The sequence below is a fragment of the Pseudophryne corroboree genome, chromosome 2 (assembly GCF_028390025.1).
Source record: "Pseudophryne corroboree isolate aPseCor3 chromosome 2, aPseCor3.hap2, whole genome shotgun sequence".
Classification (NCBI taxonomy): domain Eukaryota; kingdom Metazoa; phylum Chordata; class Amphibia; order Anura; family Myobatrachidae; genus Pseudophryne; species Pseudophryne corroboree.
In genome coordinates this window covers 104,572,159-104,587,538 of record NC_086445.1, presented here as the reverse complement: position 1 = coordinate 104,587,538, position 15,380 = coordinate 104,572,159, and the positions used below count along the sequence as shown (strand labels likewise).

General features: G+C 44.9%; 1 protein-coding gene across 1 annotated transcript in view; it reads left to right on the top strand.

The window, feature by feature from the left end:
* Nucleotides 1-15,380, top strand: part of LOC135001428 (hydroperoxide isomerase ALOXE3-like) — a 122,900-nt gene that overhangs the window by 48,746 nt on the left and 58,774 nt on the right. The window contains exons 8-11 of the mRNA XM_063951581.1: nt 5,058-5,261; nt 6,112-6,198; nt 6,342-6,511; nt 6,825-6,946. Coding sequence (XP_063807651.1) covers nt 5,058-5,261; nt 6,112-6,198; nt 6,342-6,511; nt 6,825-6,946 — 583 coding nt within the window. The remainder of the gene's footprint in view (nt 1-5,057; nt 5,262-6,111; nt 6,199-6,341; nt 6,512-6,824; nt 6,947-15,380) is intronic.

Below are 15,380 nucleotides of genomic sequence, written 5' to 3'. Positions count from 1 at the left end.
GCCATTTCGGTGGGCTACCAATGATTGCTTCACTTATCTGGGACTCAAAATTTCTTCTCGCCCCTATAAATTATATGATTTGAACCACACACCCTTTTTCTGAAAACTTTCTCGGATTTGAATAAATGGGCATACCTTCCCCTGACCTACACTGGCCAGTGTTACCTGTATAAGATTATTTGTTTCCAGATGTTTCTATATGTATTACAGATGCTCCCTATAATCCCGCCTAAAAGGACATTGACGCACTTAACTACTTGCCTGGCACGGTCGCATCAGATGCGACCACACCAGGCAGGACTTTCCCTGATGCGACCAGTCAGAAAGCTCACTGTGCAACAGCAGGAAGCAAAGCTTCCTGCAATTGCTGCTCTCAGAGAGACCTCTGGTCCCTCTGCTTCCTGGTTCCCTCCCCTCCAGTGACTGCTGTGCTGCTGATTGGTCAGACCGGCAGCACCCCCCATCCAGCGGCTGCAGACACTAGCAGCCACTGGTGAAATGTAAAAAAAACACAGCCCCTCACCTTCCTGAAGGGCTCCAGGGTTGCTGAGGGCCGCATGCCTAAAACGGGAATTCGTGATGGTCGCGATGTCCCAAACATCGATGGTCGCTATGTTTCGATCATCGATGGTTCTCCGATATATATTTTTTGAATTTTTTTAAATGTTTTTTTATTTATTTATTATTATGTATTTAAAGAAAATCATTTGGGTTAATTTATTAAACTATTCTATACCTAAATCAATCATAAAAAAACAAAACAATTTCAGAGCAGTTTTTGGAGAGAAAAATTAGTCAGTTAGGTGGTTAAACAAATTATTAACACAATTTATTTGGGCCCAAGAGTTTAATTATTTAAAGTACAATAACAAAGGAATTAGGTGGTCTTAATCTGCCCAGCCTTCTTTCGCATGCCTTGGCTGCCAATTGCAGGATAGCCGTAGATTGGATTGGAGGATCTGACTTATACTATGAGACATATGGGGGGCTATTCAAATGATTGCAAGGTGGGGAATAGTAATGTGCGCCTAACAGAGCTATTCAAATGTTGCTCCAATCAGATGCCCATTTTCTGTGGCAGTCACATCGAGTCCGCTGACACGTTTTGAGAAAGCTGCGGTCTCTTCTTCAAGGCTAATTGAAGAAGAGACCACAGCTGTCTTGAAACACGGCAACGAACTCCACCTGGGTTATTCAGACTCCTTGCGATTGGACCACCCACCTTGGCAAAAGCCTAAGAGCCACAGGAAATTCAGGATATTCCTGGGTACTGTGCATATGTTTTCTTCAACACCCGTGGTACCTTTTCACCATCCTGGGTATGAGCCTTTCATTTATTGAAATATTGTTTTGAACATAGAAACTTGGAAGTCTATGGGACTATGCTTCCAGCACTGCAAGTGCCATAATTTATCTATATGTATTAACATTTCTTTTATATATGTTTTAAAATGTTTGTGGCATTAAATTTAAATGTCTTTTTTTTTTATTATATAACTACTGCACATCTTTTATATATGATATAGCACATATGCTTAATAGTGCACCTTATCTAAACAGTAATATACAGCAAATTATGCTTCCTTCGGTTTGTTTACACTGTAACATACCCAGATTTATCTTGCTCAGATATGTTCCACTAGGGAAACCATTTTGTTGCAGCAGGCCTGCTTACGTCCAGAGAAGCGCCCAAATTGGTTGTCTCAAACATTCCCTTCAGATATTGTAAATTATTTGTGGACCTGCCCACAAGTACAAGTATTATGGATGGAACTCCAAAATTATGTAAACAATGGAGGTCATTCCGAGTTGGTCGCTCGCAAGCGGATTTTAGCAGATTTGCTCATGCTAAGCCGCCACCTACTGGGAGTGAATCTTAGCATCTTAAAATTGCGAACGATGTATTCGCAATATTGCGATTACACACCTCGTAGCAGTTTCTGAGTAGCTCCAGACTTACTCGGCATCTGCGATCATTTCACTGCTTGTCGTTCCTGGTTTGACGTCACAAACACACCCAGCGTTCGCCCAGACACTCCCCCGTTTCTCCGGCCACTCCTGCGTTTTTTCCGGAAACGGTAGCGTTTTTTCCCACACGCCCATAAAACGGCCTGTTTCCGCCCAGTAACACCCATTTCCTGTCAATCACATTACGATCGCCAGAACGATGAAAATGCCGTGAGTAAAATTCCTAAGTGCATAGCAAATTTACTTGGCGCAGTCGCAGTGCGGACATTGCGCATGCGCATTAAGCGGAAAATCGCTGCGATGCGAAGATTTTTACCGAGCGAACAACTCGGAATGACCTCCAATGTACTGAATATTGAATTTATTGTTCATAAAACATGGGCCTTCTGGGGTATTTAACCCAAGACATATTCATATAAATTAATCAAAGGTAACCAAATACTGCTTGTTCCTTTGACAGCGGACACCAATAAGACTGTATTGTCTTAATGGATCTCTACTTATCCTTTCTCGGTAAGCTTATTATATCCCAGAATTTCTTTGTTTCTCTAATGTACTGGACTGAAATATATTCTTTGATATATGGTTTTCTTATGTTCACACTTTGTCTACAGTTTTCAAGGAAGCACTAAGAAAATGTTTGCAACCTACCTCATGGTATAACCTAGAGGTACTTATCTCTAGTGTACCATTTTAATGTATGTATGTGATATATTCCATGCTTCTTTACATTATCCCTTTTACTATGTTTTATATGTAAAAATAAAACTAGTATTGTTAAATCTCTTTGAATTGCCCAATGTTGTGGTACTAGGGATACTTCAAATGTATGTACCCTCCACTCTTCTGCATAACTTTTCTTCTGTGTTACTGTCAAGATCATTGATATTGTATTCTTGTAATTTAGATGTACAGTTTATCTTTTTATTGTATGAACCTGCCAATAACAATAATTTTACAAAAGTAACATATGGTAAGAACAAGGATAAAATGATAAAACTAAAGAATAAAAATTAAACAATCCCACTTATGTTTTACAACACATTTCACAGCTTCCAGTCACTTCATCAGGCAGTTGGGAGTGAATAAAAAAATATGCCTATTTTCAAAGTTGTTTTTGTATCTGGTATATTGATTGTGCAAGTGTGCCCCTGTCACTGCCGTATTTATAATGGGTGCAGTGTGTGCTGTGCACATGGGCCCCTGAGTCCAGTGGGGCAACACTGCACATGCTGCACTCATTTCTTAAATGCTTACCCCTCCGGGGTCCCACACTAATAACAGTGCTGCAGTAAATCACAGTGAAAATGGAGTAGTGGCCATTTTCCCAGCATTTTGTGCATGCACAGTAGAGAAATCACTGGGAAAAAGGCTGCCGTGTCATTTTTACAGAGATCTGCACATTCGCATTAGCGTCTAAGCCCTCTAGTGCTCTGAATCGACAGCGCTGCCAGCGGAGAGGAGGGGGCCTGGATGGAGGAGGCTGCACACGTGCCTCCTCCTCTCTTAAAATGTCCCTGGGCCCGGTGTTGATGGCTATGATACTTATATCTCTTTCAGACTACCAGCAACATCCCAGGTTATTGCACATGAATACGCAGCAACCTGTGATATTGCTCAATATGAAAGGGGCAAGTTGAAATAACTCAGGTTCAGTGACCCGGCATTTCAACCCCGGTAACGTGCAGGGCTGAAAACGGGTTCAACCTGGCTCGCGGTGTAGTGTGAGTGCGTAATTCAGGCCGATATGACCTGGGACACATTCACAGCACAGGAAGAGCCGGCCCTTTGAAATGATGTCACCTGTCTGTGGTGACATCACCAACACAGCAATAAGCCAAATCGAGCCACCAGTCTTAAAAGGGGTCTTTGCCGGGTCACACCCGGGTTGGACCCATGTACAAACTACCGGGCGCGACCCGGCTGTGCAGTGTGAAAGGGGTGTTAGTGTACGCAAAGGCATGGGCTGCTCACAGAGGTGCATACGGGTGTAGTATGCGTTGCCGGCGGTCTGGCTCCCGGCGATCAGCATACCAGCGCCGGAATCCCGACTGCCGGCATACCGACAGCTGAGCGAGCGCAAATGAGCCCCTTGCGGGCTCGCTGCTCTTGCCACACTGCGCTCACCACACTGCGGGCACGGTGGCGTGCTACGCGCGCCACACTATCTATTCTCCCTCCAGGGGGGTTGTGGACCCCCAAGAGGGAGAACTGTCAGTATGTCGGCAGTCGGGATTCCGGCGCCGGTATGCTGACCGCCGGGAGCCCGACCGCTGGCAAAGTGAAGACCACCCAGTGCGTACAGCTCTGCATATGGTCAGCAATACAATGTTTTATTTTTGTGCAAGCAATGGTGAGGAATTATATCTGAGTTTCATGCAACTCTGCATCAGCCAGTGACAAATGCTAGCAGACCCCAAAAACAGATTCTGGATCCCCAATAGTGACCCTGATATGCAGATTGCCCACCACCTAATTATATCACTTTCATCTTCAGTCAACTGAAATACAGTTGGTTCTTCCATTAAAACCTAAAAAGATCATTCTCTCAAGCTGTAATGTTGTTTTCTTCAGCATAACTAATGCAATGTTTTACATAGTGGTACTATTCTCTCCAAGAGGCTAGTAGGTTATGGGCTCTTTAGAGTGTCCTAAGCAGCTCCAATTAGCCAGTTCAAGCATTAGTTTGATAAACGATTTTACTAACATCGACAGTAAAACCGGGATCCCGAACGGTGTACAGTCCACTGGTCGGCATGCCGAACAACAGAGACTATTCCCACTCGTGGGTGTCCACGACACCCATAGACTGGAAATAGAACCTGTGTCGAGTGCAGTGAGCCACCGAGCCCGCAAAGAGCTTCATTGCGCTCTACCCGCCGGCCATTTAAAAACCAGGATCCCGGCGTCAATATGGTGACCGGCGGTCTCCCAACCGCCGGTCACCTGAACCCAACCCCATTATAGTATTGTATAGTATTGTAACTGTATCTGCTGAACGTGGGTCGAAGATGCTCTGATAGTTTGTTATCCACATAGTAGAGGATAAATGTGTTGCTGAAGAATTACATCATCTGTCTCTGTTACAGCTGGCTCAAACCCCAGGAGAGAATGCTCCAATCTTCCTGCCCAGTGACTCTGAGGCTGACTGGTTACTGGCCAAAATCTGGGTGCGCAATTCTGAGTACCAGGTGCATAAAGTGGTCACTCACTATCTCTGCACTCATTCCATTGCTGAGGCCTTTAACATTGCAACTACCAGACAACTTCCTATGAGCCACCCAGTGTACAAGGTGAGATGATATACATTTAAACCATTGTCATGGACAGAGTTTGGATCTCATTGCAGTCTCTCCATACAGGACGATCCACATTAATATCCTCATTGTCACTCGGGGTTGGGAGCCACAATGAAAGTCTTATGAATGTGGAAAGCCACTATATAGTTCTCCTCATCAAGGGGTATGCACGGACATGTAGCATCCTGAAAAACAAAAACAAATGTTAACTTCTCATCAACTTCACTACATGTTAAGCTTTGACTCAGGGGCGTTTCTACAGAGGAGGGGGCCCGTGTGCACCTCCGGGTGGGCCCCCTCCTCCGTACGGCGCTGTAGACTCCGGAATTGTGCCGGAATCTACTGCACATGCGCAGGTCTCCGGAAACATGGCGCCCGCCATGATCCGGAGACCAATTTAGCTACCACGCATGCGCGGCAGCCATTTTGGCAGCGATTTCCACCGTGATTGCAGGTCCCAGCACTGGACTCCGGAAAGGTAAGTGTTAAAATGGGTGCAATGGGTGCACCGCACCCATTATAGAAACGCCAATGCTTTGACTATGACTTATTTTAACTTTATTCAATTTAGCCCTAAAGGGGTTTACTGACCGGCGTGTTTAAGCCTGACATTCAATAGGTCAATGATTTTAATAACAAAGCACCCACTGTTTTGATATTAGAAGCATTGCCTTTTGCTAGCCCCCACTTAGTAAATAAGTCCCTAAGGCTAGAGCTGAAATCAGCACTTTAAGCAGATTTTGGGGCTTATAAATTTCCTGTATCTGAATTGTATCCCATCGGGAATGGAACTTAGTAAGGTCTTCATTAGACATAATGCTAAAACTAATATTTCTTTTCTCAGCTAATTACTCCACATCTTCGCTATACCCTAGAGGTCAATATCATTGCCAGAGCAGAGGGCATGGGTCCTCATGGCTTCTTTGATGAGGTGAGGCCAGTTTTGCAGACTCCAGCACCAGCTCACAGGTTTTGAAACTGTTTAGTGTTGAGTTGCCCCAGCAGTAAGCATGAACAATATCATTAGCTGCATCATTGTGCCAGACACACATCCAAAATGTTGTATTTATCCAGGGTGCGTCATCCGGAAAAGGAGGGGTTATGATAATGCTAAGAAAAGCAATGGATGGGGTCACTTACACCAGCCTCTGTCTCCCTGATGACATCCAGGCAAGAGGAGTGGATTCTATTCCCAATTACCTGTACAGGGATGATGGGATGAAGATCTGGTTGGCTGTGGAGAGGTAGATATCTATCTTGTATACAGGCAAAAGTGCAAGTAGATCTGCAGAACATTGCACTTTTGCTGTTGATCATCCAGAGGAAGGTAACTTCTTGGTCAACCTAAAAACTTCCTTCAACATGTCATATTATAACTTGATGTACAGTATGTACAGTCAGGGCCTCGAAGAGGACGGACAGGCCCAAACTTTTATAGAGGCCTGTGCACTCACCACCTCTCAGTGCCCTGGTTCTACATGACGGTACATACAATTGTAACAGTAAATCCTCTACTATTTCATATGTACCTTAATATCTCCTCCTTTCTTAAATCAGCTTTGTGTCCAACATTGTTCATTACTACTATAAGAGTGATGAAGCAGTCAGTGCGGACCCTGAACTTCAGGCCTGGGTGGCAGAGATCTTTAAAGAAGGTTTCTTGGAGAACAAATCTTCAGGTAACAATTAATGGGATACAGTCGTTAGGTCAACTCAACTTAGGTCAACAGTCATTAGGTCAACCACTGAAGGTCGACATGGGCATTAGGTCGACATGTACTAGGTCGACAGGTCAAAAGGTCAACATGAGTTTTTTTAAAACAAAATTAACTTTTTGGACTTTTTCATACTTTACGATTCACGTGGACTACAATTGGGAACGGTAACCTGTGCCGAGCGCAGCGGTAGCGGAGCGAGGCACCTTGCTCAGGTCTGGGGAAATGGTGTGGCGGTCATTTTCCCAGTGATTTTTCTATTGTACATGTGCAAAATGCTTGGAACATGGCCACCACGCTGCGTCGCAGTGATTTGTGCAGCACTGCTGATGCGGGATTTCCGAGAGGTAAGTATTGAAGAAATGAGTGCAGGGTGTGTGTGGGTGTGCCCTCCTGGAACTAGGGAACCGTGTGCACCACTCACCCTGTACCCGTTACATACATGACACTTCACTCTCCTTCCCAATCCTATCAATTGCAATAATCAAAAGCAAGGCTTCTGTAACGGTAATGGTGTCAAAAATTTCTGACACGCAATGGTTTTAGGGCATACCCCCCAACATGACCCTCTCCAGGAGGGACAAAATGCTCTGCTTCTGGATTTCCCTCTTAATGTATGATTGCCATCACCTGTGCTGATACACCTTTCTAATCAAGTAACCTGTTCAACACAGGTGTCGGCAATCATACATTAAGAGGGAAGTCCAGGAGCAGAGCATTGCGTCCCTCCTGGAGAGGGTCATGTTGGGAGGTATGAACACTTTTGGAGAAGAAACTCACTGGTGGATTTACCACTTTTTTGCAGGTTTCAGTCAGTGGCGCGCCCATGGGGGGTTTCTGAGTACCCAGAAACCCCCCTCCACTAAAAAAAAAAAAAAAAAAAAAATCGTTTTGTTTTGCTGCATGAGTATTATTAATGGCTGTCTAGCATCCTCTGCAGCCTGCTGTCTTCCTAGTGGCACTTGTAAGTGCTTAATAAAAGTTTACTTTATTTTAATTATAGTACATATGTGTCCATGTGCATACATATATACACATGTATATACATACATACATATAAACACACGCACACATATGATAGATATATATATATATATATATATATATATACGTGTATATATACGTGTACTGTATGTGTATATATATATATACACATATATATATATGGAAAACAAAAGGTGAGAATAGGCGCCTCCTAGTGTAATATTATATATATAGTGTGACCATCACCCTTGATATCACCCTGTAGAGTGGAACTGTACCGTGTGTGGTGGAATTCCAACCACCTTCAGAATAGCATGAAATCACAATTTGAACGGCGTCATCAGTGATCTCAGTGATCTCCTGTTAATCTTCCTTTATCTTATTCTCATTGTTGTCACGTTTTCAAATCAACTTTTTTCTTCTCTACGGTGTGTACTGTGTGGCCTATACTGTCAAAGGTTCTCAGTTGGATGTTTCAGTGTTACTGCTGCAGATGTGTCGTATGCTGGAACTTGGATTTCTGGAGTATGGCCTTTCAGGACCTCATTGGTGGGCATTGATTTGTATGGAAATATACAAATCAATGCCCACCAATGAGGTCCTGAAAGGCCATACTCCAGAAATCCAAGTTCCAGCATACGACACATCTGCAGCCTCAAACACTTGTTATTATGGTTACTCATCACATGCCACCTCAAAGACACTCCTGAAGATCAACCAGTAACACTGAAACATCCAACTGAGAACCTTTGACAGTATAGGCCACACAGTACACACCGTAGAGAAGAAAAAAGTTGATTTGAAAACGTGACAACAATGAGAATAAGATAAAGGAAGATTAACAGGAGATCACTGAGATCACTGATGACGCCGTTCAAATTGTGATTTCATGCTATTCTGAAGGTGGTTGGAATTCCACCACACACGGTACAGTTCCACTCTACAGGGTGATATCAAGGGTGATGGTCACACTATATATATAATATTACACTAGGAGGCGCCTATTCTCACCTTTTGTTTTCCAGATCTACCACTGGTGGGCTTGAACAGCTAACCACTGGAGAAAAGGGCTGCCACCCCACGAAATATAATAGTGGGGGAGTGTATTTTTAGACATAAGAAATTGACCATAGACAAAAGGATTAGTCATCCTAAGAAGGGTCTAGCGCCATTTACCACCACCAACTTTCCACATATATATATATATATGTGTATGCATGTTTAATATGCTATGTATATGTGTATATATATATATATATATATATATATATTTATTTGTGTGTATATACGGTATATATATGTGTGGATATGTATACAGGTTGAGTATTCCTTATCCAAAATCCCACATTTTTGGTTCCCCTACTGAGAAAGTGACACATATACATATATATTATATATCTATATAATACATCTATATATACACACAATATATAATATATATGTTATTTTCTCAGTAGGGGACCCAAAAATGGGGGATTTTGAATTTTGTATAAGGGATACTCAACCTGTGTCAATATATATATATATATATACACACACACACACACACACACACACACACACACACACACACACACACACACACTAGTTTTACGGGACCAGCATATACTGGGTCACCTCAGTCCCCACCCCCGTGATTTGCTCCACCCAGTTCTGGAAACCCCCCCATGCAAATCCTGCGTTTGCCACTGTCAGTCGCCGTTGAGTTATGTAGGCACCTTCTGAATTGTCACCTATTACATCCAGCATCTTTGCAAATTTACGGAAACTCACAGCGAACTGTAGCAGCTTTTAAGTTGCCAAATGTGCACATTCTATTACATTCCCACCTTTTGTACATGGTATTTCAATGGGTGTGATATCAAAAGCCGACGGTCAGGATGCCGGCGGTCACATGACTGACTGCGGCATTCTGGTTTCTAAAATGCAGACAAGGGACAGGGTAATTCATTTACCCCTCCCCTGCCCCCTACCTTAACCCTATCCCAACTGGGGTGGCAGTTAGAGGTAAGAGAGTGGGGGATGGTGGCTACGGCTAATCACAATGTGTGGCGGCAACAGTTAAGACTCAGGGGTGGTGGCTACAGCTACCCCCCCCCCCCCGCCTCCCCTGTGGTGCCTAACCCTAACCCCTCGGGCCCTAACCCTCACCTCAATACTTACCTTTGGAATGCCAGTGGTCGGGGTTTCAGCGCTGGGATTTTGAGTGGTGTTGGGACTCCTGTGTCGATCACATGACCGCCAGAATCTAGACCACTGGGATGCTGACCGCATCCCATTTCAATGGGTAATTGGTGTCATAAAACGGAATACAGTTTCTGTAGTTTTTAAAATATATTTATAATTTTTACATTCTCCATTTTCTACTGTGCATCTTCATATGTGTTGGCTGGATTTCTGTTTGTTGCATGGCAGTGATTGGCAGTGCCGTAACTAGGCATTTTAGCGCTGTGTGCAAGAAACAGCATCGGCGCCTTCCCCCCCACCCATATTTATAGGAGGGCCAGTTCGCGCCAAGAATATAGGGGTATCACTTCATGGAGAAGGGGCGGGGGCCACAAAATAATACCAAATCATATTAAGCTGCACAATAGTCTCCATGACTCAAATTACACTGCACAGTAGCGCCACTTACACACATTATATCAGGTAGAGCTTCATTTTACAAATTACTCCAGGTAGAGCCCCTATCACACATTACGGCAGCTCGAGTCCCCTTTTACACATTACGGCAGCTAGAGTCACAAGAGAGAGAGAGAGAGAGAGAGAGAGAGAGAGAGAGGAGAAATAGGGTTGGGAGGGAGAGAGAATGAAAGGTGGCTGTGTGTGTGAGAGAGAGAGAGAGAGAGAGAGAGAGAGGTGGGAGAGGGAGAGAGAGGTGGGAGAGGGTTAGAGATGCTGTGGCTTAATTTACATGAGCAGCATCAGCTAAGCACCAGTACTGGGAGTCTAGCCTGAGCACATGGTGGAGAGACATGCACACAGGTACCTATGTAATGGTGGCAGCAATGCACTCACCTGGCAGCAGCGGTGGCGGAGCCGAGCTTCCTCTTCCTGGGAGTGCGGGCAGCCATGGTGGCAGTGGCGGGGGATGTCCCTGTTCAAACCCGTCCTCCCGGCATCCCCTGTGCGGCTCCCTGCTGGGAGGAGGCGCGTCCCTGGACCAGCCTGTATGCTGGAAGGACACTGGACTGCTGCATGAGTGGAAGAGGAGGGGGGAGGAGCGGAGACTGAGACTGCTGCCCAGCGCTGACGGCTATTGTATATCAGCAGCGATGCATCTGGCAGAGGGAGCTGGGCGCTACGGTTAAAAAAAAGGAAGCCGGCAGCGCTGCAGCTGGTGGCGGCCAATGGGGGTGTATGCGGATGGTGCTCCCACAGCACAAGTGCGCTGTGTACTAGGGACCATCCGCCCACACCTAGTTACTGCCCTGCCTACAGACAGCTTACTGACAGACACCACTTTCTAACACAAATACTGCTTTCAGACACAGACAACACTTACTGACACAGTTACCCATTGCTGACAGATACCACTTGCTAACACAAATGCACTGACACAAGAGCTGACTTACACAGATACACTTAGTGACACATCTTACTGACAGACACACACACTTCCTGACAGTCACTTATTGACACAGACACCACTTAGTGACAGATACTGCTTACTGACACAAACACAATGACATGGACACTAGAGATGAGCGGGTTCGGTTTCTCTGAATCCGAACCCGCCAGAACTTCATGTTTTTTTTCACGGGTCCGAGCGACTCGGATCTTCCCGCCTTGCTCGGTTAACCCGAGCGCGCCCGAACGTCATCATGACGCTGTCGGATTCTCGCGAGGCTCGGATTCTATCGCGAGACTCGGATTCTATATAAGGAGCCGCGCGTCGCCGCCATTTTCACACGTGCATTGAGATTGATAGGGAGAGGACGTGGCTGGCGTCCTCTCCATTTAGATTATAAGAGACTGAGAGAGATTTACTGGAGCTGACTAGGAGGAGTACTGTTACTGTAGAAGTGTAGAGACTGAGTGGAGAGAGTTTACTAGTGAGGACAGTGCAGTTTACTTTATAATCCGTTCTCTGCCTGAAAAAAGCGATACACAGCACACAGTGACTCAGTCACATACCATATCTGTGTGCACTGCTCAGGCTCAGGCCAGTGTGCTGCATCATCTATTATCTATATATAATATTATATATATCTGTCTGACTGCTCAGCTCACACAGCTTATAATTGTGGGGGAGACTGGGGAGCACTACTGCAGTGCCAGTTATAGGTTATAGCAGGAGCCAGGAGTACATAATATATTATATAGTGAGTGACCACCAGACACACAGTGCAGTTTATTTAATATATCCGTTCTCTGCCTGAAAAAAGCGATACACACAGTGACTCAGTCAGTCACATACCATATCTGTGTGCACTGCTCAGGCTCAGGCCAGTGTGCTGCATCATCTATTATCTATATATAATATTATATATATCTGTCTGACTGCTCAGCTCACACAGCTTATAATTGTGGGGGAGACTGGGGAGCACTACTGCAGTGCCAGTTATAGGTTATAGCAGGAGCCAGGAGTACATAATATATTATATAGTGAGTGACCACCAGACACACAGTGCAGTTTATTTAATATATCCGTTCTCTGCCTGAAAAAAGCGATACACACAGTGACTCAGTCAGTCACATACCATATCTGTGTGCACTGCTCAGGCTCAGGCCAGTGTGCTGCATCATCTATTATCTATATATAATATTATATATATCTGTCTGACTGCTCAGCTCACACAGCTTATAATTGTGGGGGAGACTGGGGAGCACTACTGCAGTGCCAGTTATAGGTTATAGCAGGAGCCAGGAGTACATAATATATTATATAGTGAGTGACCACCAGACACACAGTGCAGTTTATTTAATATATCCGTTCTCTGCCTGAAAAAAGCGATACACACAGTGACTCAGTCAGTCACATACCATATCTGTGTGCACTGCTCAGGCTCAGGCCAGTGTGCTGCATCATCTATATATATTATATATCTGTCTGACTGCTCAGCTCACACAGCTTATAATTGTGGGGGAGACTGGGGAGCACTACTGCAGTGCCAGTTATAGGTTATAGCAGGAGCCAGGAGTACATATTATATTAAAATTAAACAGTGCACACTTTTGCTGCAGGAGTGCCACTGCCAGTGTGACTGACCAGTGACCTGACCACACTGACCACCAGTATAGTTAGTAGTATACTTATATTGTGATTGCCTGAAAAAGTTAAACACTCGTCGTGTGACTTCACTTGTGTGTTTTTTTTTTTTTTATTCTATAAAAATAAAACTCATTCTGCTGACAGACAGTGTCCAGCAGGTCCGTCATTATATAATATATAATATATACCTGTCCGGCTGCAGTAGTGATATATATATATATTTTATATCATTTATCATCCAGTCGCAGCAGACACAGTACGGTAGTTCACGGCTGTGGCTACCTCTGTGTCTCTGCACTCGGCAGGCAGTCCGTCCATAATTGTAATACCACCTAACCGTGGATTTTTTTCATTCTTCTTTATACATACATAGTTACATAGACATCTTCTCTTTATCAACCAGTCTATATTAGCTGCAGACACAGTACAGTACGGTAGTTCACGGCTGTGGCTACCTCTGTGTCTGCACTCGGCAGGCAGTCCGTCCATAATTGTATACCACCTAACCGTGGTTTTTTTTCATTCTTCTTTATACATACATAGTTACATAGACATCTTCTCTTTATCAACCAGTCTATATTAGCTGCAGACACAGTACAGTACGGTAGTTCACGGCTGTGGCTACCTCTGTGTCTGCACTCGGCAGGCAGTCCGTCCATAATTGTATACCACCTAACCGTGGATTTTTTTCAGTCTTCTTTATACATACATAGTTACATAGACATCTTCTCTTTATCAACCAGTCTATATTAGCTGCAGACACAGTACAGTACGGTAGTTCACGGCTGTGGCTACCTCTGTGTCTGCAGTCGGCAGGCAGTCCATAATTGTATACTAGTATCCATCTCCATTGTTTACCTGAGGTGCCTTTTAGTTGTGCCTATTAAAATATGGAGAACAAAAATGTTGAGGTTCCAAAATTAGGGAAAGATCAAGATCCACTTCCACCTCGTGCTGAAGCTGCTGCCACTAGTCATGGCCGAGACGATGAAATGCCAGCAACGTCGTCTGCCAAGGCCGATGCCCAATGTCATAGTACAGAGCATGTCAAATCCAAAACACCAAATATCAGAAAAAAAAGGACTCCAAAACCTAAAATAAAATTGTCGGAGGAGAAGCGTAAACTTGCCAATATGCCATTTACCACACGGAGTGGCAAGGAACGGCTGAGGCCCTGGCCTATGTTCATGGCTAGTGGTTCAGCTTCACATGAGGATGGAAGCACTCAGCCTCTCGCTAGAAAAATGAAAAGACTCAAGCTGGCAAAAGCAGCACAGCAAAGAACTGTGCATTCTTCGAAATCCCAAATCCACAAGGAGAGTCCAATTGTGTCGGTTGCGATGCCTGACCTTCCCAACACTGGACGTGAAGAGCATGCGCCTTCCACCATTTGCACGCCCCCTGCAAGTGCTGGAAGGAGCACCCGCAGTCCAGTTCCTGATAGTCAGATTGAAGATGTCAGTGTTGAAGTACACCAGGATGAGGAGGATATGGGTGTTGCTGGCGCTGGGGAGGAAATTGACCAGGAGGATTCTGATGGTGAGGTGGTTTGTTTAAGTCAGGCACCCGGGGAGACACCTGTTGTCCGTGGGAGGAATATGGCCGTTGACATGCCAGGTGAAAATACCCAAAAAATCAGCTCTTCGGTGTGGAGGTATTTCACCAGAAATGCGGACAACAGGTGTCAAGCCGTGTGTTCCCTTTGTCAAGCTGTAATAAGTAGGGGTAAGGACGTTAACCACCTCGGAACATCCTCCCTTATGCGTCACCTGCAGCGCATTCATAATAAGTCAGTGACAAGTTCAAAAACTTTGGGTGACAGCGGAAGCAGTCCACTGACCAGTAAATCCCTTCCTCTTGTAACCAAGCTCACGCAAACCACCCCACCAACTCCCTCAGTGTCAATTTCCTCCTTCCCCAGGAATGCCAATAGTCCTGCAGGCCATGTCACTGGCAATTCTGACGAGTCCTCTCCTGCCTGGGATTCCTCCGATGCATCCTTGCGTGTAACGCCTACTGCTGCTGGCGCTGCTGTTGTTGCCGCTGGGAGTCGATGGTCATCCCAGAGGGGAAGTCGTAAGCCCACTTGTACTACTTCCAGTAAGCAATTGACTGTTCAACAGTCCTTTGCGAGGAAGATGAAATATCACAGCAGTCATCCTACTGCAAAGCGGATAACTGAGGCCTTGACAACTATGT